The sequence below is a fragment of the Lithobates pipiens genome, unplaced genomic scaffold (assembly GCF_037356315.1).
Source record: "Lithobates pipiens isolate NorthernLeopardFrog02 unplaced genomic scaffold, aLitPip1_a1.2 Scaffold_3, whole genome shotgun sequence".
NCBI lineage: Eukaryota > Metazoa > Chordata > Amphibia > Anura > Ranidae > Lithobates > Lithobates pipiens.
Genome location: NW_027507790.1, coordinates 204,564,196 through 204,586,231, shown reverse-complemented (window position 1 = coordinate 204,586,231; position 22,036 = coordinate 204,564,196). Strand labels below are relative to the sequence as shown.

The window sequence follows — 22,036 nt, the reverse complement described above, 5'->3', positions numbered from 1 at the left end:
GAAGAAACCCTAACCCCAGCCGTGCACACAGCGATACTCTGGCTGCTCTATGTAGCCGGAAGTTGATAGCGCAATTGTGGATCATGCCCAGGGTATCCAGCAGGCAACAGTGGATTGATCAGGTTAACAAAATGCTGATACGTGAGAAGCTGACATACCAACACAGAAATGCTCCCCAAAAATGTTATAATCTCTGGCAGGATTGGCTTGAAGTCCCAGGCCTAGTGCCGCACCTGTTGATCCAACATAGGCTGCTACAAGGTTGACCCACCCTGACCAACACCATAGTGTGTAAAGTACCTATTTAGAGTTTATGTAAACCATTGCTTGGGGAGTGGTGACGGTCACTACTATTGTGTTAACTTTTATCTCTGCACTCTATAACTGTCAGGGGTTTCTGATTCTTTTTACCCCCCCCCCCCCCCCCTCTTTTTTTTTTTTTTCTGTTAGGTTTTCCTGTTTGGATAGCTAATTTCTTTTTTTCGCGTTACTACTGCATTTGCTTTACATTGTCACGATAAATGTACCCCTATGTTATGTTATCGCTGTGGAGACTCTATACGATATACGGGTTCAATGCTATGTAACTCAGTGCGCTGCACTTTCAGTGTTACGGGTGACTTGTAATATTCTGTTTTCTAATAAAAACTTTTCTGATTTAAAAAAAAAAAGTTGATCCGGGGAAAATCCGATTGCCTCTCGGGGGATCAGGAAGGAATTTTTTTCCCCTGATGTAGCAAATTGGATTATGCTTTGCTGGGGTTTTTTTCCTTCCTTTAGATCAATTGTGGGTGAAGGGTTGTGTATATAGGATTGTATTTTTTTTTTTGGTTGAACTAGACGGACTTGTGTGTTTTTTCAACCTGACTAACTATGTAGTTACATAATAATAATTCACAATTGGATGTATAGAGTACTCTTGTTGTCTTTAATGTGTAGGGTGAATGGACACATGCAATGCCCCACCTTTTCTCCATTCCTCTTTATCTCCCATAATACAATGAAGCTCCAGCTGACTGGTGACGAATCCTTAGATCTTTCTTGCTGTGTCTTGCTGTGAAAGCATCTGGCTTCCAGTTACGTCTTCTGCTCCTCCCCTGCTACATTCCACAAACTTCCCTGCAAAATCTCCAAAATGGAGACTCTGCCTTCTCCTTTCCCCTTGAAGTCCTCCTCACCAAAAGCTAAAGTCTTCCTCGTGTTCTTTTCTATGGTACTATGTACAGCGGCCTTATTTATTCTGCAGTTAAAGTTTTTTAAACCCAGGCTAAAAGACTTCTATTCCTTTGAAGTGAACGATTCCAAGGGAAGACCGGTTGCTCTGAACAAGTACAGAGGAAAAGTAAGTACATTACAAGAGCCTGCATGTTTTTACTGAGCAGCTGAACAAACTGAAAGAAGCAGCTTCTTTCTCATCAGAAGATTGCAGATTGCAAGCTCTTTGGGACAGATATATTTAATTGAGATAATGTGCTATCAATGTAACTGAGGCTGTAGTTTGCTGTTGTATGTATGTGCGGCAAGTGATCTTGCTTGTTTGTATGATAAATCTTCCCCAGTATGATGTAATATTTTCTATGTATTCTGTTTTCTGATAAGGAAAATGTTGTGATGAATGTGGATCACTGTTACAGAACAAAGAGAAGTGACTATTTGCCAGCAGTGCAGGAGGAAAGATGGGCCCAATGGCCTTCTTGTGTTGATGTTTTTATAGTTTTTGTCTTCTGGTCAGAGACATTGTCATTGCATATTTTATACAAGTAACAAACAATTATTGTGCAGGCTTGTCGGCTCCTTACAACATGGGCCTGGATGGGAATTTGACAACAGAGATCATATTTTTATACATGACACGTTGGGTGGATTTACTAAAGCTGTGCACTCAGAATCTAGTGCAGCTGCTCATGGTAGCCAATCAGCTTCTAACTTCAGCTTGTTCAATTAAGATTTGACAATAAAACCTGGAAGCTGATTGGTTTCTATGTAGAGTTGTACCAGATTTTGCATGCTTTGGTTTTAGTAAATAACCTCCATACACTTTACAATTTTCATACACAGCCATCAAAATATTCAGCCATATATACGCAAAACGTTCCTATGTGTGTGACATGCGTTTTTTTTAGTGTTGAAGCAGATAAGTCAGATGTGGTATGAACTACAACTCACATCCAGAACAGCCACTGACCACCTAGTGCTAGTTAGCCATATGTGGGCTGAGATTGTCCCATAGCATCAATGTTTAACCTCCCTAGCGGTGATCCCGAGTCTGGCTCGGGTTGGGATTTTAGTTCCACAAGCGGTAACCCCGAGCCAGACTCGGGATCGCATCGCTGGATACAGGGAGGACACGGAGAAGTTACTTACCTTGTCCCCTGGATCCAGCGATGTCCTCCGCTCGATTCACATAGTGCCCAAATGCCGCCAAGCTCCGTTACCTGCGATGTTACGGCGCACGGGAGCGGAGATCGGCGCCAAATTCAAAAAAGTAAAAGTACACAAAACACACACAGTACTGTAATCTTACAGATTACAGTACTGTATAAAAAAATACACACCCCCTTTGTCCCTAGTGGTCTGCGCAATGCCCTGCATGCACTTTTATATTATAAATACAGTTTTTTTATGGCTGGAATTTGGAGATTGTCCATAGCAACCAGAAAGTGTCCATTTTTCAGTGTTTTGGGATTTGATTACATTATTGAATAATTTTTATTATTATTTATTATATTATAAACTTTATCATACCAGGGATGTCTGCTAGACTCTGGTTTGAACAGATTTAAGAGAGTTATTCCTAAGAATTACAGGACTACAATATAAAACGCCAAATTTCCATGCAAAATAATTGTACCGCTTTCAGCACCTAAAACCAGAACGAATCCTACCCCAGGGAGGTTAAGGTGTAGTTGTGTGATTATGGAAGTATGCATGGATTGTGAAAGATAATATTTATAGATTGGGAATTAGAACAATGGCTTAGGGCCGGTTCACACAGCGATGCGCGGCGAGGCGTCTCCGACTTGCCTCGCCGCGACCTGCACGGACCTCAGCGGCGACTTGCAGAGGACTTCTGCATAGAAGTCAATGCAAGTCGCCCCCGAAGTCGCCCCGAAGTAGTACAGGAACCTTTTTTCTGAGTCGGAGCGACTCGAGTCGCTCCTCTCAGAACGGTTCCATAGCATTGAATGGGGGCGACTTGCGGGAGCGAGGCGAGGCGAGCCGTGTCGCCTCGCCTCGCGTCGCAGTGTGAACCGGCCCTTTGTGGATAGTGCTTTGCTGCACTGGGGGTCCTGGTTCGAGCCCTGGTCAAGGTACTATCTGCATGGATTTTCATGCATAGGTTTTCCCTGGGTATCTCCAGTTCCCTCCTACACTTCAAAAACATGCTGATAGGTTCATTAGTAGCTGTTTAAATTAGCCCTTGTATGTGTGCATGTGATATAGGGACCTTATATTTTAAGCTCTTGAGGTCAGTAACTGATATGGGGTACAGTATGTAAATGGTTGGCACTATATAAATACCTGTAATAAATAAAATTGGGAGACCAGTGTGAGAATTGCAAGGGATCCAACAGGTGGAAGGTTGTACCTCACATCCATCTCTGCTGATAATCCATAATAAATAGAAATATCCTCACAGGGAGTAATGGTTGATAAGTAAGTCATATAACATATATGTAAAAAAAAAGTATATATATTGATTTAATAAAAATGGAAATTGCCAAATCTGGTGTAGCTGTGCATAGTAGGGTTGCCCCGATACCAGTATCAGTATCGGTGCTGATACCGAGTATTTGCACAAGTATCAGTACTCATGCAAATGCACCGATACCTGAAACTGATACTTGCAGGCTCGGTTCTTTGAGCTGTCAGTGGGTCTCCCCTGTCGACAGCTAAAGTGTTAAAGAAGTCTGGTAATTGGAGCTGTGGAAAAAAAAAGCAGCTAGCAATGTTTATTTACAACATTGCTCAACCACTGAAACACTAAAATAAAAAGAAACATTATTTCTTTTTGTATCTTTCTGTTTCTTCATCTGCAGATCAACAACTGGGATGAACAAATGTTCCTCTGTTTAACCCCTTATTAACCCTTAATTTACTCTAATCGGCCTTAATTAACTGCCTATTCTCCTCCATTTAATTATTATTTTCCTGCATTTTTTTTCACATATATTTTCTAAACGATGAACACTTAAAACTTTTTTTTTGTCTGCTTTGTTAGTGAATATTTTTGCACATATATATTAACATATATTTACACATTTCACATTGAAAAAGCGCAAAATGAAAAACAAAAATCTATTTATTTTATTTTTAAATAACTTTTCAATGCTTTGAACCATTTCTGACAGCTGAAGTGAAAGCAAAACAGTTGTGGTATAGGTATCGGTAATTGGTATCGGCGAGTACTAAAAAAAAAAGTATTGGTACTCATGAGCTGTACTGTCTGCCATTATTTTGTAAAGCATTGCACAAACTGTTGGTGTTATATAAACCCTATATAATACTCATCATCATTATATCTACGCTTTAATTCCATATACTATATAATTGACTTTATATCCAGTGTGTAAAAGTACAGAGTTCTGATATTACGTTTATGTGTTTCTCAACACTTAATGTGTCCTTTATGAATATATGGGTTAGTGATGGTTGGTGGGTGTACGTACCAGGTAAAGGAGGGATATGATCACATTCACACCCACTATGTATTGCTTGCTAGGACTTGTAATAATAATGATGCATTACAAACTAGATCCTATAAGAAATCTTTGACCCTTCTTATCATACTGACTGATCTCAGGTTTTTCAAAGCTGCAGTGAGTACTAAGAATTTGTGAGTTCATAGCTAGGTGGCCTGGGGCATTTACAAGTGACAATTCCAGGCCATGCACAGACATGTGAACACTAGAATTCATTAGAATCCTGTTGGCCAAAATTCTGTAACAGCCAAACATTTGTAGAAATCACTGAGAAGTGTGCAGTCCTTGCACTGTAGCACCATCATCAATATGTCGCAGAGGGTTAAACAAACTACTTTTGGTTGTCTTTGCTCTGCAGGCGTCTCTTGTTGTAAACGTGGCGAGTGGCTGCCAGCACACAGATGCAAACTACAGAGCTCTGCAGGATCTGCACAGAGAGTTTGGGCCTTCCCACTTCACTGTCCTGGCCTTCCCCTGCAACCAATTCGGAGAATCTGAGCCCGACTCAAACCGGGAAATAGAAGCCTTTGCCAAATTGAACTATGGAGTGTCATTCCCAATATTCAGCAAAATCAAGATTCTAGGGAGTGAAGCTGAACCTGCCTTCCGCTTCCTTGTGGGTAAGTGAATGAGCCTCTCACTCATTGTAATTTAGAGGGCTTTTAAAATGATAAATTCGTTTAGGAAAGAGGTTTCAACAACAGTCATGGGTGAGTACATATGAGTTTCAGATTATCAGAAGAGAAGTGAATTTGTTTGCTATTAAAAGCTATTTTATACAGTAATATTTTAATTTAAAGTATATTTTCTTCTTATTTTTATTTTGCACACAAATCGGGATAACACTGCTTTATATTTGTTTCATGTTTCCATTCACCATAAAATATTACAACATTTCTGTATATATATATATATATATATATATATATATATATATATATATATATATATATGGGGGCACCCAGGCAAGCTTGCTTCCGAGCTGCTGCTCTGCATTTTCATTCGCACACAGAGCTGTGATGAAGCCACTCCCCTATCTTCTCATTTGCTCACTGGCCAATGGTTTGCACTGCTGTCTCAGCCAATGAAGAGGGAGAGTCCCCAGAGAGCCGAGGCTCTCATGCACGGTGCTGGAGGATGATCGGGCTCCGGTGAGTATGGGGGGGGGGGTTGCTGCATAGATAAGGTTTTTTACCTTCATGCATACACTGCATGAAGGTAAAAAAAACGTCAGTCTTTAGAACCACTTTAACCACTTGCTGCCTGCCCACCGTCTCCCCGAACGACCACTCTTGCACGCCTGTGGGGGCGCACAGTGTGGCGATCGCGGCCCAGATCTCTGTGAATAGCCGCGGCTCTTTAACCATTCATATTTGGCTTTGTCCAATCACAGCCTGTCACATGTAAACACGGAGATGTCGGCAATAGGCGCTCCTCACCTCACACTGACAGAGTGTGAGGAGAGGAGAGCCGATCAGTAGCATCTCCTCATAGGGGGACATCTAAGTATGTAATCGGGGCACTGATCATTTAGGGATTTTCTTTTACTTTCACATTTGGTAATAACGCTAAACAGGATAAATAGAAAGGTTGAATGTCCCCACTGGGGGCACAGACAGCAAGACACATGTTCTAATCCCTCCTGTATTGAATTGTATTGTAATTGTACTGTCTTCCCCAATGTTGTAAAGCAATGTTGTAAAGCGATGCGCAAACTGTTGGCTATATATAAATCCTGTATAATAATAAATGTCTTATCTAACAGAGGATACTTGAAGATGTCTGCTATTACTTGTATTAGCTAGAAAACCATTTCTGTGCTTCACGCTGATTTAGTTTCACTTTATTATAAGGGGCTTGATTTTCTCAGACTACATGGATAACCATTGCCAAATGCTATCCTCCTTTTCTGATGTGCTGAGTTGTTTAATATATTTCTACTTACCTTTGTATTTATATGTAAAGTTTAGACTGTTTACAGGCTCCTGTAACAAAGAAAGGTCCATCCTTCAGGAGTGAGACCAATAATATCCTTATGTAGGTGAACACACTGGCATCCAACTGCTAAGTTAAAGGACAGGTTTACTTTAGACTAATGGATGGCTTTATACCAGGGGTCATCAACCCGTAGATCGTGATCTACCAGTAGATCGCAACCAGCTGACTGGTAGATCACGGCATGGGCTTGCTGACCCACCATTCCAGACCATCAAACAGAGTGCAATGCAGAGGGAATACTGGACGTTAAAATAACGTTATAAAAACGCCAGTACATTTGCAGTGAGTTTTTCAACCTTTTTGCAATAGCGCTTATTAGCATTTTGTTTGTTTTTTAAATATATATGTATATATATATATTTTTTTTCAATGGCTAAAAAATGTCAAACGCTGGTGAGCCATGTTTTTTTTAGCATTTATTGGCTTTTATCAGCATTTTTTGACGTCAGAGCTTTTTTACAGCTGAAAAGAGCTGAAAAACTCCTCTCAGAACCCACTTGTTTTGGGGTTTCTTTTAAAACCAAAAAATGCGCCAGCCAAAAACTGCTGATAACAGCATATATGTGCATGGACAAATAGGATAACATGATGGAGAGTTTGAATTAGTAAAAATGCGGCGCTACCAAAACATTTCTAAATAAAATCCGTGTGTAATAATCTCAAAATAAATGTGAATAAAATATTATCCACTAAATATAAATGCAATAGGTAATGGATTAAATTCAAAATTCAACAAATATACGTGAATGCAATAAATGTGCAAAGATAGTGAATAGAAATCCGTAAAAAAATATTCAGACACCTAAATAATCCACATAGACAATCCAGATGCAAACAAACATAATAGAATATCCATATGAAAATATAAAAAACAATAGTGAGATAAACGTGAAAAATTAATAAATAATTAGTCCATGATTAAAGTGCATTAGTGACTGATGCCATTGCAAAATAAATGGATAAAGTTCATGCAAAAAGATGTGATCAGACGATTCCCACAAGTGACAAATCACTGCAAACTTCAGTGCTTAATGGGTGCACCAACTATTTCCCCCAGCCTCTCACCTCCAATAACTGGTATACAGGCACTGTATAAAAGGGTAACTGCTGGCTTCTATTTCGTTCACACTGCTTCACCGCTGATTAAGTTTTCACTGTGAGGCTATATATTACTTGCCCTCCCAATAGCTCCAGGGTATCCAGACCATAAAGGGTAAAAGAACACAGAGGGCTCTCATGTGCAGTAACTTCGCTATTTTATTGAAAACAACAGTAAAATCCACACTTACATTTAAGATAACAGCAGAGTGTGCAGCAGACGCGGACTTCCGGTTTCGGCCGAAAACCGGAAGTGATGGGTCCGACACCAAATTCCTTCCCTGACGCGTTGCGTTACAGAACGTAACTTTTTCAAAGGGTGCTATGATGGAGAGTTTATTGACCATAGAATAAAACATCTGAAGCCAAAAACAGCTGCTGGAAAAATGTCCAAAAGCACCCAGTGTGCGTGAGGCCTAAAGTTGGAGCTGCGGTATGGAGCAAGAGTCCCATAAGCTGATGCCTTCTCTGTAGTGCTGGCTCCTGTCCCATGCAGAGTGATACCAGCTCCACCTCTTATTCCAGCGATATGTTGCCTTCGTCCTCACCACCTAATAATTACCGTGCAATGCATGCGATTGCAGCACTGCAGTACAGCAATTGATAGTTTAAATCAAGTGTGAGAAGGCCACACTGTGCCCGGTGATCTTTGACTTCTCCCATGTTGTTCAGATAGATCTCCACATCTTTAAGGTTACCGCTACTTTAGACCATGACTTGAATTTCAGCCAATTTAGCAGGAATCGGATTAAACTGAAGCTATCAATTTTCTAAAACAATATACAAGAGTGTACTAAAAAATTCCTATAAATGCCTGCCTAATTAGTACACCACACTGCGCTTTAGGAAACCAATATGCAAGATAAAAGAATAAAATGATATACAGATTGTAATTTTTTTTTTAAAAAAATACTTTTTTTAAAATACTCCTTTAAAAATATACTCTATTGGCGTAAAATCTCCTTTCTTTAGCTGCTGCTTTAAAACACAGAAATATAAACAATATACAAAAAATTGTAACTTTTTAAAGAAGTCCACTTTTTCATATATAGCAGCGCTTATACACTTTTAAAAGATTTTTTATATATAAAGTGAGTTCATTGAAATTTTGATCCGTGTCCAGGATAGAAGGTGCTTATTTTATCTGTTCACTGTTGTGATTAAATTGTAGCTTACACCATAAAATTCACCACTTGTGGGGCACACACGATCCCCCTTTGGGGATGCACTCACCGAACAGCAAGATCAAAAACGCCTTTAAACTGCCAATCAACAATGCTTCTTATGGCCACTAGATGTCTCTCTTGTTGGAATCCAGTTTTCTCATATAAAAAAGCAAAGATGCCCAAACATAGTGTGATATTGTTTAACACTATTTATTTAGACAAAACGAAACGCAACATATATATGCGTACCAAATAAACAAAGTATTTAAGCATTGAAAAAGTACTGTGCCTTATCCCATTGGTTCAGCTATCATCGAGGAGGAACGAACATTTTCGATGAAGTCGGATATGACGAAACGCGTCAGGGCGTAACTATACCGGAAGTGACGAGTGCGCCTCAATCCCTGCGTTTCAGCGAGCGGTAGTAAGGCACGAGACAGCGAAAACGTTCGTTCCTCCTCGATCATAGCTGAACCAATGGGATAAGGCACAGTACTTTTTCAATGCTTAAATACTTTGTTTATTTGGTACGCATATATATGTTGGGTTTCGTTTTGTCTAAATAAATAGTGTTAAACAATATCACACTATGTTTGGGCATCTTTGCTTTTTTATATGAGAAAACTGGATTCCAACAAGAGAGACATCTAGTGGCCATAAGAAGCATTGTTGATTGGCAGTTTAAAGGCGTTTTTGATCTTGCTGTTCGGTGAGTGCATCCCCAAAGGGGGATCGTGTGTGCCCCACAAGTGGTGAATTTTATGGTGGAAGCTACAATTTAATCACAACAGTGAACAGATAAAATAAGCACCTTCTATCCTGGACACGGATCAAAATTTCAATGAACTCACTTTATATATAAAAAATCTTTTAAAAGTGTATAAGCGCTGCTATATATGAAAAAGTGGACTTCTTTAAAAAGTTACAATTTTTTGTATATTGTTTATATCAATTTTCTAAAGTTAAGAAATTTGAGCCATCAGTGGTCTAAAGTAAAGAAATCTGAGACACAGATGGCTCTTCAAGTACCACCCAGCTTAACAAAAGTCGATTTAAAAATTCACTGAGCTAGGTGATTATTGGAACAACTTCCTAAACACAAAAGCTGGCCATGGAGATTCCTTCATCCAGCCTGTTTAGTACGGATGGGGAAATCAACTGATTTTATTTCTTTCAATCAATCTGCTGAATGGGAGAATTCTAGCTGTGTATAGACAGATTTACTTCTTTTATATTCTTCCAATATAGGTCTGGGTTGGAAGAAAGAGCACTAGACCAGAGGAAATTAGTTACATGGTTTATAATATCAGTTTGTTTTCACTTATTATATTCCTGACTTATAAATTGTAGCTGATGAATGTATAACCCGCTATTATTACTTTTCAATTTAGATTCTACAAAGAAAGAGCCACGATGGAATTTTTGGAAGTACCTGGTTAATCCTCAGGGTCAAGTAGTAAAAACCTGGAGACCGGAGGAGCATTTTGACAGTATAAAGGGAGATGTGGTCGCAATGGTCAGAGAAATTATCAAGAAGAAAAGGGAGGACCTTTGAATTTATGAGCAGTGTGGACTGTGAAGGGGGAATCTGTGATGTTGTATACAGGAGAACTCTTTCCATTTACAAAAACTCACTTTGTAATGACAATCCGCAAGAAGAGGATGGATTCCAAAAGTCACCCACCACTTACTGCCCTATAGTGCACAATTACTGAAGAGGTCAAGCCAGGAACTGTAAAGAATTGCCATCATTACTGTTGTCTGGCAAACTGATGATTCTCTTTTAAAAACATTAAAGTGTAAATTCACCTTTTTAGAAAAAAAAATTAAAAAGGTGAACTAATGGCCCACAGACCCCGCCCTCCCCACATCCCATCCCTGTTGTACTTGCCTACATGGATGATGGCCTGTCAGTGGCTACACAGTCGGTGCAGCAGTCCAGGCAATTGAAATCTCTGTTCTTCTCCCCCTTTTTTTCTGCAGGGCTTCCAGGACAGATCAGAGTGATTCTGATTGGTCAGAACCGGCACAAAACATCACTCTGATCTATCCCAGAAGCCCCACAGAAAGAAAAGAGAGAAGAACAAGGATTCTAATCTCTGGACTGCTGCATAGGCAGTGTGGGAACTGACAACTGATCATCCACAGAGGTAAGTACTGTGGGGAACAGGTGGGTGGGGAGGGTGTAGGGCATTTGTTCATCTTTTCATTTTTTCTGAAAAGGTGACCTATCTCATTAATTCCTTCTTTCTGCCAAATTTCACAATAAAATCATAAAATAGTTAAATGAAAAGTACTGTATATTTCATTTTCATTGATCATAGATATGGGGTTTATATGTCAGTGCTTGTTCTACAATAACTTGGGTATTGGATTGAATATAAGGATTTGTAGGTTAGCCATGGGGTGGAGCATTCATTGACTTAATGGAACCACGCTGTCATCTGTTTAACAATTGTTGAGATAAGCCTAGTACACAGTACTATTTTTTTTTTTTTTTCATTCAACCCAGCAGGGCTGAGCGAAAAAAAGCGTCACTTACTACAGAACCCGTCTGCACTCTGTGTCCCTTTAAGCCACAGCCAGGATTGACCACAATGAAAATCACACCAAACTTTTCCTGTGGAGCAGAGCGTCTGCACTTTTTCTCAGCTGCGGGGGCCCAACTTATGATCCTGCGCACAGGCCCACTGCTTTCAGAAAATGCCAACTGACCTGAGCTCATTATTGTGCATCCATTCCAGATGCTTGTATGTGACATCCCATACATCCCATACAAGCACGTGGGCTGAATGTGCGAGGTGGATCAACAGGGATGAGTGTGCCAGGACAGGTAGATGTGTCTCATCTCTTCTTTCCTTTACAACGCTGTATATCACACATATCATAGATGAGAAGAGGGTACAGCGGTGGAGTAGATGAACAGGAGGGTACAGCGGTGGGGAAAATGAGCAGGAGGGGTTCAGAGGAGGGACAGATGAGCAGGGAGGTACAGTGGTGGAAAGGGGGTTCAGCAGTGGGACAGAAGAGCAGGGGGGTTCAGTGTTGGGCCAGATGAGCAGGGGAGTTCAATGTTCGAGCAGTTGAGCAGGGGAGTACAGTGTTGGGCAGGGGGGTTTAGTGTTGGGGCAGATGAGAAGGGGGTTGAGTGGTGGGACAGGTGAGAAGAGGGTACAGTGGTGGGGCAGATGTGCAGGGTAGTACAGTGGTGGGGCAGATGTGCACCATACTACAGTGGTGGGGAAGATGTGTAGGGTAGTACAGAGGTGGGGCAGATGAGTAGGGGGGTACAATGGTGGGCAAGATGAGCAGGGGGGTACAGTGGTGGTGCAGATGAGCAGGGGGGGAACAGTGGTGGGGCATATGAGCAGGTGGGAACAGTGGTGGGGCAGATGAGCAGGGGGGTACAGTGGTGGGGCAGATGAGCAGGGGGGACAGTGATCTGAGGTGTTAAGGTGCAGGAATTGGGGCTGATCTGAGGCGTGAGAGTGCAGGATGTTAATTTCTCACTACTAAAGTAGTTTACAGCATTTACTTTATAAAAAATAATTTTCGTGACTGAGAGTGTGAAATTTTTTATTTATTTTTTTGTTATAAAATCGGCACACTCAATTTCTTTGAAAACTATTTTCATCACAATGCGCTCAAAAGGTTGCCTACCCCTGGTATATCCTTATAGAGGAATTTCAGGTATGGATATTTTATAGTGACATTGATCCAGCTTGGACCAATATAAATATGCAAACGCCACATCTGGGCGAAGCTGGAAATCACTGAAGTAGACCCCACTACTCCAGTGATTTTCGCTTGCTTCTGTGTCCCGTGCTGTGCACCTGCCTTGCTGCATTCTGAGCACAGGAGGTCGGCCACTGAGCGCTATTCAGAGAATGGGTGGCAACTTCTGTGATTGGATGGGGTGGAGAGTGTGATGTCACCGCCCTGCCTCTCCACCCGGTCCAATCAGAGAACACTTTGCATTCATTCAGAATTGAATGGTGCCGGTGCTGAGCAGTGGACCTCCTGTGTTCAGAATGCAGCAGGCTAGATGCTCAGCACAGGACCTAGAAGCAAGTAGAGATCACTGGAGTAGCGGTGTCTACTTCAGGGTTTTCCCATCAGCCAGGAATAGTGTATACATAGGTACATTGGTCCAAGCTGAACTAATGTAACTTTGCATATTTTATAGCTGAAAATCACTGTAGTATTTGGTGCTACTACATTGGTGCAATCACGTTAGGTCCTGCTTAGTGGCTTTCCCCCTGCCACCAGAGGTTGCTCGCTCAGTGCAATTGCTGCTCAATTACTACAACGATTGACCGACCCGAATTCTAATCGTTCTGAAAAGTTGGAATTTTAATAAATTGGAAAATTAATAAATGAAACACAATTTTACGAAAACTAAACTAATTCCATAATGAAATTAGTAACATAATGAATCTATTTGAAACTAAACACATTTTCCTGTTCTGCACATGTCTAATTTTTTTTGTTTACCATAGTAGATAGAACAGTAGTAATTTAACCTCTGTCAAATAAAAAAAATAAAAACAGTTTGGCTAAAGACTTTAAATATAACTCTAGTCAAAATTAATTTTTAAGTTAAATAGGACTGTTAAAAAGACTGTTTTATTTTAGTCTGCAAGTCCACTGGCAAAAAAGACGCAGAAAAAGCAACAAAATGTAAGGCAAAAAAAAATGCACAAAGTTCAAAAAATTCCGGTACTTCTTTACCACATCTGTTAACCACTTCCAGACCGCCGCACGCCGATATACGTCCTGACTTTAAAGGAGGATGTTGTTGTTATGGCAGCAGCTAGCTGCCATAACCCCCGGTATCCTCTTGTTCGACCAGTGTGTTTTGCCAAATGTCCCCCTATTGGATAGTGGCCGCCCCGTATTGCGCATATGCAGCGATTGCGCAGTACGGAGGAAAAGGGGACTCCGAAAGTCTCCAAAGATGAAAAACCTGCGCACTGAGTCCAGGTTCAAGCCCCACCATCCAAGTGGACATACGGATGCTTTCACTAGCTGGGCATGGAGATGAGTGAGGAGAAGATGGCCCCCACCCGTCTCCATGACATTGCAGGGTGGAGGCAACGTCAAAACCTCACTTCCACCCTTAGCTCTTAAAGGATGATTTTTTCTTTAAATTCTTTTTTTAAATGACAATTTCTTTTTTTTTTATTGCATTTTTGTGTAAATATGAGATCTGAGGTCTTTTTGACCCCAGATCTCATATATAGGAGGTCATGTTTTTTTCTATTACAAGGGATGTTTACATTCCTTGTAATAGGTATAAAAGTGAAATCATTTAAAAAATAAAAAACTGTGTAAAAATAAAAGGTAAAATAAATAAGAAAAAAATAAAACACGCCCCATCCCGCTGAACTCGCGTGCAGAAGTGAACGCATACGTGAGTAGCACCCACATATGAAAACGGTGTTCAAATCATACATGTGAGGTATCAATGTGATCGGTATGTTGGGTATCAATTTACTCGGCGTAACATTATCTTTCACAATATAAAAGAAGATTGGGCTAACTTTACTGTTGTCATATTTTTGAATTCATGAAAGTGTATTTAAAAAAAAAATTATGCGATTGTAAGACCGCTGCGCAAATATGGTGTGACAGAAAGTATTGCAACAACCGTCATTTTAGCTGGCTGGTCATGTGATCGCAACCTCAGCTGTGAAATGAGGTATTTGCAGCATTTATATTTATAAATCATACACACAGGGGGGCACTGCAATAGGAGGCGGTGCTGATGGTGTATACAGGTTAGAGTGGCTTAACGACCACTATTAATTGAGTTCTCTTGTTCAGCCTGCAGCACGGCTAGACATAGATTACTAGGAAATTAGTGATTACTGGAGTAACACAGACAGTTCTTATTTCAGATATTTTCAGAAACAATTACAAATGTGCATATCCTTGCAGTTGAGCCTGTTATTTTGTGAAGAAACAAAATTCCGGTTTATATAAAAGTGAACAAACGTAATTATGCATAAATCAGCTTATCCATTGTACTTCTTTAAAACTCTTCTGTAATAGTTATGACAGTTTTTAAAAATGACTAGTCAATGACAACATCACAATTCTTTTTAATCGTATCTATGCCCCTATCTCCAGAAGACATAACGTGTGCTGATGTGGTAGTGTATGTAGTAGCTGACTTTCATACCACAGCTAACTAACAATACACTGCCTAATCACCACACATGGTAAACTATACAGTGCTTCCTTGGCTGTGTGTGAAGTTACAAGACTTGATTCATTAGGGTGGATTTACTAAAGGCAAACAGCTCATTTTGCAAAGGACTTTTCCCTTAGAGCTTAGTAAATGAAGTGGAGCTGTGCTGACTTCCATCTCCCAATCATGTGCAAGCCAAATACTGTTTTTTTTTTCCCTTGCACGTGATTGGGTAATCTTTGCAAAGTGAAATGTCATCACATTCATTAAGCTCTGGAGAAAATTCCTTTGCAAAGCGCAGCTTCCCTTGAACAATGAATACCCTATTTGCCTTTAGTAAATCAACCCAAATAATGCAGCGCCGATGTGCAGAATGCAATAACCAACGGCAATGAATGAGAAATCAATGCTTGACAAGTATTACTACAGAAAATGAAATTAAAAATGAATACCACTTGTCACTACACTCTGCACATCACTATCACTTTATTTTATTTTTTTTGCACTGCTTTACTGATCAAGTCCCAAAGAATTAACAATCACAGTGACAGCACGCAGAAAGCACTGACTTCAGATATAACATAATATACTGTAAACTAATATTATAAGTAAGAGGTTAAAAAAGAAAAACTCAAACGTGATATTTTCATGCAATAGAAGACCACACAACTGTAAGTGTCTGACAAAAACAAACACTTATGCTGCCCCTAGCAACCAACCACTTTTCATTTAATAATATGCTCTAGAACTAAGGGAGGAAGACCTGTAATGATTGCTCTGGGAGGGCTTTGGGTTGCAGTGCTAAGAGTCTGAATTTGCTTACAAATGCTGGATTAGGCAAAAGTAGTCTCAGCAGTGGCCCCAATGAATAAAGCTGGCCATACACAATGCAATCTGATTGTATTGTCATATACAATATATTATCAGTCCATAGGGTTCAATATTGTGCATTGGTCCAAATCATTTGATGGAGGGGGGATTGTGGTGTGGGGTTGTATTTCAGGGGTTGGGCTTGGCCCCTTAGTTCCAGTGAAGGGAACTTCAATTTCATGCTCCTAACTTTGTGGGAACAGTTTGGGGATGGCCCCTTCCTGTTCCAACATGACTGCACCACTGCATTAAGTCCATAAAGACATGGATGAGCGAGTTTGGGATGAAGGAACATGATGGGCCTGCACAGAGTCCTGAACTCAACCCGATAGAACACCTTTGGGAGGAATTTGGGTGGAGACTGCGAGCCAGGCCTTCTTGTCCAACATCAGTGCCTAACCTCACAAATGCGCTTCTAGAAGAACGATCAAACATTCCCATAGACACACTCCTAAACCTTGTGGATAGCCTTCACAGAAGAGTTGAAGCTGAAGGTGGGCCAACTCAATATTGAACCCTACAGACTAAGACTGGGATGCCATTAAAGTTCATGTGCATTTAAACACAGGTGCCCCAATACTTTTGGTAATATAGTGTGTGTGTACACACACATATATATATATATATATATATATATATATATATATATATATATATATATATATATTGACACATATGTGATGAGATGGACTATCTGATTGGATATGTAAATTGAATGGAACATTAAGGTGGGCACCACATAGCTGTTGGTAAAATAAAATGAGAATGTCCAGTAGTGATATGTAAAAGGTCCCATTTTTGGAGTTCTAGCCAGAAAATCTCCTTCATTGTGGAGCTGTACACCTTGTATAACAGTGTACATTTGCTGTCTCCTCAAAATAATTCAATACAGCCATTAATGTCTAAACCACTAGAAATAAAAGTGAGTGCAATTGGGCCCAATTTTCCAAATTGGGCCCAATTAGCCTTTTTCCTCTGCGGTATCATGTGACTCGTTAGTGTTACAAGGTCTCAGATGTGAATGGGGAGAAGTTGTGTTAGCCTGTCAGTCCTCAGACCATACGCCGCACACTGCATCAAAATGGTCTGCATGGCTGTTGTCCCAGAAGGAAGACTTTTCTAAAGATGATGCACAAGAAAGCCTGCAGTTTGCTGAAGACAAGCAGACTAAGGACATGGATTACTGGAACCATGTCCTGTGGTCTGATGAGACCAAGAACACACCTCCAAGATGACCGCTGCCTTGCTAAAGAAGCAGAGGGTAAAGGTGATGGACTGTCCAAGCATGTCTCCAGACCTAAACCCGATTGTGGGGCATCCTCAAACAGAAAGTGGGGGAGCGCGAGGTCTCTAACATCCACCAGCTCTGTGATGTCATCATGGAGGAGTGGAAGAGGACTCCAGTGACAACCTGTGAAGTTCCGGTGAACTCCATACCCAAGAGGGTTAAGGCAGTGCTGGAAAATAATGGTGGCCACACAAAATATTGAGACTTTGGGACCAGTTTGGACATTTTCACTTAGGGGTGTACTCACTTTTGTTGCCAGCGGTTTAGAGATTAATGACTGTGTGTTGAGTTATTTTGAGGGGACAGCAAATTTACACTGTTATACAAGCTGTACACTCATTACTTTACATTGTAGAAAAGTGTCATTTCTTCAGTGTTGTCACATGAAAAGATATAATAAAATATTTACTTACTTTAGTGAGATACTATATATAGGAAAACTGATAAATTCTAAACAAGTATTTAGGAGAATCGGATGTATTCGATGAAAGTGCATGCAGAAAGATGGCAAATGCGAGTTAACTGGTGTATTTTATCTACCGACCAGCTAACATTACACTGCCTTCTTCTCACATACTGTACTCCGGTGTACTGTAAGCTGTTCAGCGACGTCACTTCTCAAATGCAGATGGCAAGGTATCAGCGACTGCTGTACTAAATAACAAGCAGCCAGCTAAAATACACTGCCTACCTGAAAGTGGATCTCGGTGGGCACATATTTCTTCATGAAAGTATATTTAGCAGTAGTTTACATGGTGACAATATGAAGCACCACTGTTGCATTTGTTGCAAATATAACACATTCCACAAGATGGCGCAAGAGCTCCTTCAATTGCAGCTTGGAAGTAGAACAGTGTGGAGTGCATCTAGCAACTGTCAGTTCTAAGCTTACAACAGCCAGCTAGCAAAGCACTGCCTCACTGGTCCATCATGCAGCATCCCAACTCACAAGTATACCATACTAAAGACTTTTCTTGGGTACAGAATTTGTAATGAATCTTCCCCTTCGTCAAAACATTTTATGTCATTGTTCATTTTAGAAACCATTTTTACAGAACTGCTCTGGTGAGCTTAAATGGTATTAAACCTAAATACAAAAATGTAATATATTGCGGCTTACTGATTCTTAGATGTGGTGGTTGCATTTGTTTTCTTTTTTTTTTTCTTTTTTTTTTTTATAGAATTTTTCTTCTCTTATTTTTACCTGGTGATCTGGCCAGATATATAATAATAATAATCAGTGTGTTCTGATGGGGGGAGTCTCCGTGTCACAATACAGAAGAACAGCTGGGGGGTGATTGCCGCACTAACACTTCTTGTGTTGGTGCGGCACTCTATCAGTTTTTTCTTCATTCAGCCCTCTCGGTTGAAAAAAAACAAAAAAACCTTGTGTGTATCAGGCTTTAGCCAGAGTTCAGCTTTTAATTTGTTAGTCAAATGAGTTCAATGAATGAATGTTCAAACAGAAATACATTGTACATTTGAAGGCTGGGTAAATGTTGTTTGATTTTAACCCTTTCATGCCTAAGCCTTTTTCTGACATTTGTTGCTTACAAGTTAAAATCCATATTTTTTGCTAGAAAATTACCGTACTTAGAACCCCCAAACATTAAGTATATATTTTTTAGCAGAGACCCTAGAAAATAAAATGACGATTGTTGCAATATTTTATGTCACGCGGTATTGGCGGAGTGGTCTTTCAAATGCATTTTTTTTTATAAAAGACACTTTAATAAAAAATAAAAAAATAAAACTGTTAAGTTAGCCCAATTTTTTTTTTTAATATAATATGAAAGATTATGTTATGCCAAGTAAATAGATACCTAATATGTCATGCTTTGAAACTGCATGTGCTCGTGGAAGGGTGACAAACGAAGGTACTTAAAAATCTCCATAGGCAATGCTTTAAAATGTTCTGCAAGTTACCAGTTTAGAGTTACAGAGGAGTTCCTGTGCTAGAATTATCGCTCTCGCTCTAACGATCGCAGCGATGCCTCACATGTGTGGTATGACACCGTTTACATTTTCGGGCCCGACTTACATATGCGTTCGCTTCTACACGCAAGCACAGAGGGACGGGGCGCTTGAAATTATTTTTTTTGTTATTCATTTTATTTTATTTATTTTTTACACGGCCTCTTTAAAAAAAAGTAAATCTGATCATTTTTATTGCTGTCACAAGGAATTTAAACATCCCGTGTAACAGTAATCGTCAGTGACAGGTACTCTTTGTGGAGGGATCTGGGGACCTCAAATCCCTCCTTTGCACTTAAAAGTATTCAAAACGCCCAAATCTGCGTATAGAGTACTAGGAATTTTTTTTTAAATCAGCACCATTGGCAGGTGAGTAAACCAGAAGTGATGTCATGACATCGCTGCGTGGCTAATAGAGCCGAGACTGATTCTGGCTTTATTCGTGTCTTAGGCCGGCCGGCCGGCGGACATGTTTGCTGGTCGCTCGGGCGGGTGGTTTCTAAAAAACAATACTGGTTTGATGACTACAGCTGCAGGCATCACCTCGGTACAACCCCTTCAAGCCGAGAACGCATATTTGTGTACAGTCGACATGAACGGTTCTATTTTGGCATGAATGTAATTTCCTGAAGGACAACATTCACTGTAAGACCCCTTTCAACATTGGGGCCGCCCGTGCGCTGTTTAAGTGGTGCTTTTCGGCTGCTAGTGGGGCACTTTTAACCCCTGCTAGCGGCCGAAGGGCTTAAAACCACCCGTGTCGCAGTGCTTCCGAAGCGATTTTCAGGCTGGCCATTCATTTCAATGGCCAGGATATTTTGGGAGCGCTCCTAAACCGCCCCAAAGATGCTGCTTGCAGGACTTTTTCTAACATTCCGAAAACGCACGGCTCCAGTGTAAAGGAAGCACTCGGCTCTCACATTTAGCCGGAATGGGGGGGGGGCAGTTTTCAGGCACTTTACAAGCGATTTCTAGCCATAAAGCGCCTGAAAAATGCCTCAGTGTGAAAGGGGTCTTAGAAATGTGATCATTCGAGAAACAGTTTGCATCCTGTGATGCAAATGAACATCAATTTGACCCACTAATGGTTGGAAAACAGAATGAATGTTAAAATTAAAAATGCCAAATGAAATCCTACGAGTGTATAGCCAGCTTTAATCTTCTATTAAATATAAAACTTCCTTCTCTCTAGATTTATATTGCTGCTGTCCAGAGTGGAGCCACCCTAATGCAGGAAATGTGTTACTTGGCTGGATCGCCAGGAGAAAATAAAGGTGAAAAAAGCCTAAAAAAGAAAATGAATGCAGACATCTCATGTGGTGAGCTGCGTTATATTACATTTTTTTATGTATTGTTTATTGTTTGGATGAGGTGGGGATGGTGGGTTCTAAATATTGTATAGAAGGGTTAATTAGATAAACAATATAATTGAGAAAAGTGATGTAAGGTAGAAGAGCAAAGATAAAAGTGTATATATACAGTCTACTCTTTCATTTTTTCCTTTGTTATTACATATCTTTTTGTACAGTATTGTATGGTTTGTCCTAAATGTAAAAAACTGAATAAAGATCGAACGTTAAAAAAAAAGTACTATATATCTATATATATATAGATATATATATCTATATCTATATATATATATATATATATATATATATATATATATATATATATATATATATATATATATATATATATATAAAATTAGGAACTAGAAGAACACATATGACAGATCTGACATACGGTATTTTTTGAACCCCCTGGTAATACTAAAGTAGAAAAGTTGATCTATAAATATAAACATCCATTTCACCCAATCAATCCCAGTGATCACTTCCATAAACTCCCAAATTATTATTATTATTATTATTATTATTATTATTATTATTATACAGGAATAATATAATAAATAAATAGAATCACTTACCTTACTTATCCTCTGTAAATCCGATTTTCTTCTCCTCTTGTAATCTTTTCCAAAAGTTTTCCGAATACTTTCCTATAGGAGAGATGACGTCATAGTATTGATTATTGATCAGAAGGATGAGGACCATCCCAGGTAGGTCCATAGATCACACTTACCCACATCACCTGTTCCTCTCTCCTGACTTTAGGGACAGACAACCTCTCCAGCTTCCACTCCATCCTTCTTCTCTCCCTATGCTGGATGTAGATTTGTCTTTGTCCGATCCCTGCGATGCTCCCTTGGGTCCCATTCTTCTATATAAAGGTGGAGAGCAAGCGGCTGCAGCAGCGGGAATCACCTGTCCCGCGCCCTGATTGGCGGAGGAAAGGTTGGATCGGTGACGTCACTAGAGGGAATCCCTCTCATCAGGCTGCGTTGTTCTTGCACATGGAAAGGGGCGCCTGGTGCGGCGGGAAGACCCCGCCCTCCTGTTTGTGATTGGCTGTCCGGGCTGAGGATTTCCTCGCGTTCCATGCTGTGTATACGGTGACGTCACGCTATCGTTGATGTTGTGACATGTAACGGGAAGACGCTGCCGTTGTCCGAGGCGCTTCCATTGCCGCCACCCTGAGCGGGTGAAAGGAGCGGGTCCCCGGTCCCATAGTTACCCAAACACAGCCAAATCCACCCCACACAGCGGGAACTGGGGGAGCCAATCACTGCCTCGGATTTCACATACTGTCTGGGGAAATGGCTTTATTTATTTTGCACAGGAGTTAAAAATCTGCAATTTTATATATTTTTTTATTTTTTTGCTACAAATTAATGTAAACTTTCAAA

At 40.2% G+C, this 22,036-nt stretch overlaps 2 protein-coding genes across 2 annotated transcripts in view; one reads left to right on the top strand and one right to left on the bottom strand.

Moving 5' to 3' along the window:
* CDC20B (cell division cycle 20B) overlaps positions 1 to 21,475 on the bottom strand; it is a 51,283-nt gene extending 29,808 nt beyond the window's left edge. Inside the window, exons 1-2 of the mRNA XM_077462728.1 lie at positions 21,373 to 21,475; positions 21,218 to 21,289 (exon numbers count right to left, since the gene is read on the bottom strand). Of these exons, the coding sequence (XP_077318854.1) occupies positions 21,218 to 21,289; positions 21,373 to 21,435 (135 nt within the window). The 5' untranslated portion in view covers positions 21,436 to 21,475. The remainder of the gene's footprint in view (positions 1 to 21,217; positions 21,290 to 21,372) is intronic.
* GPX8 (glutathione peroxidase 8 (putative)) lies at positions 1,064 to 11,258 on the top strand. Its single transcript, XM_077462726.1, has 3 exons — positions 1,064 to 1,342; positions 5,062 to 5,323; positions 10,357 to 11,258. Exons 1-3 carry the CDS (start codon positions 1,136 to 1,138, stop codon positions 10,518 to 10,520), a joined length of 633 nt encoding a protein of 210 aa, XP_077318852.1. The 5' UTR covers positions 1,064 to 1,135; the 3' UTR covers positions 10,521 to 11,258.
* Positions 21,476 to 22,036: the final 561 nt, after the last annotated feature.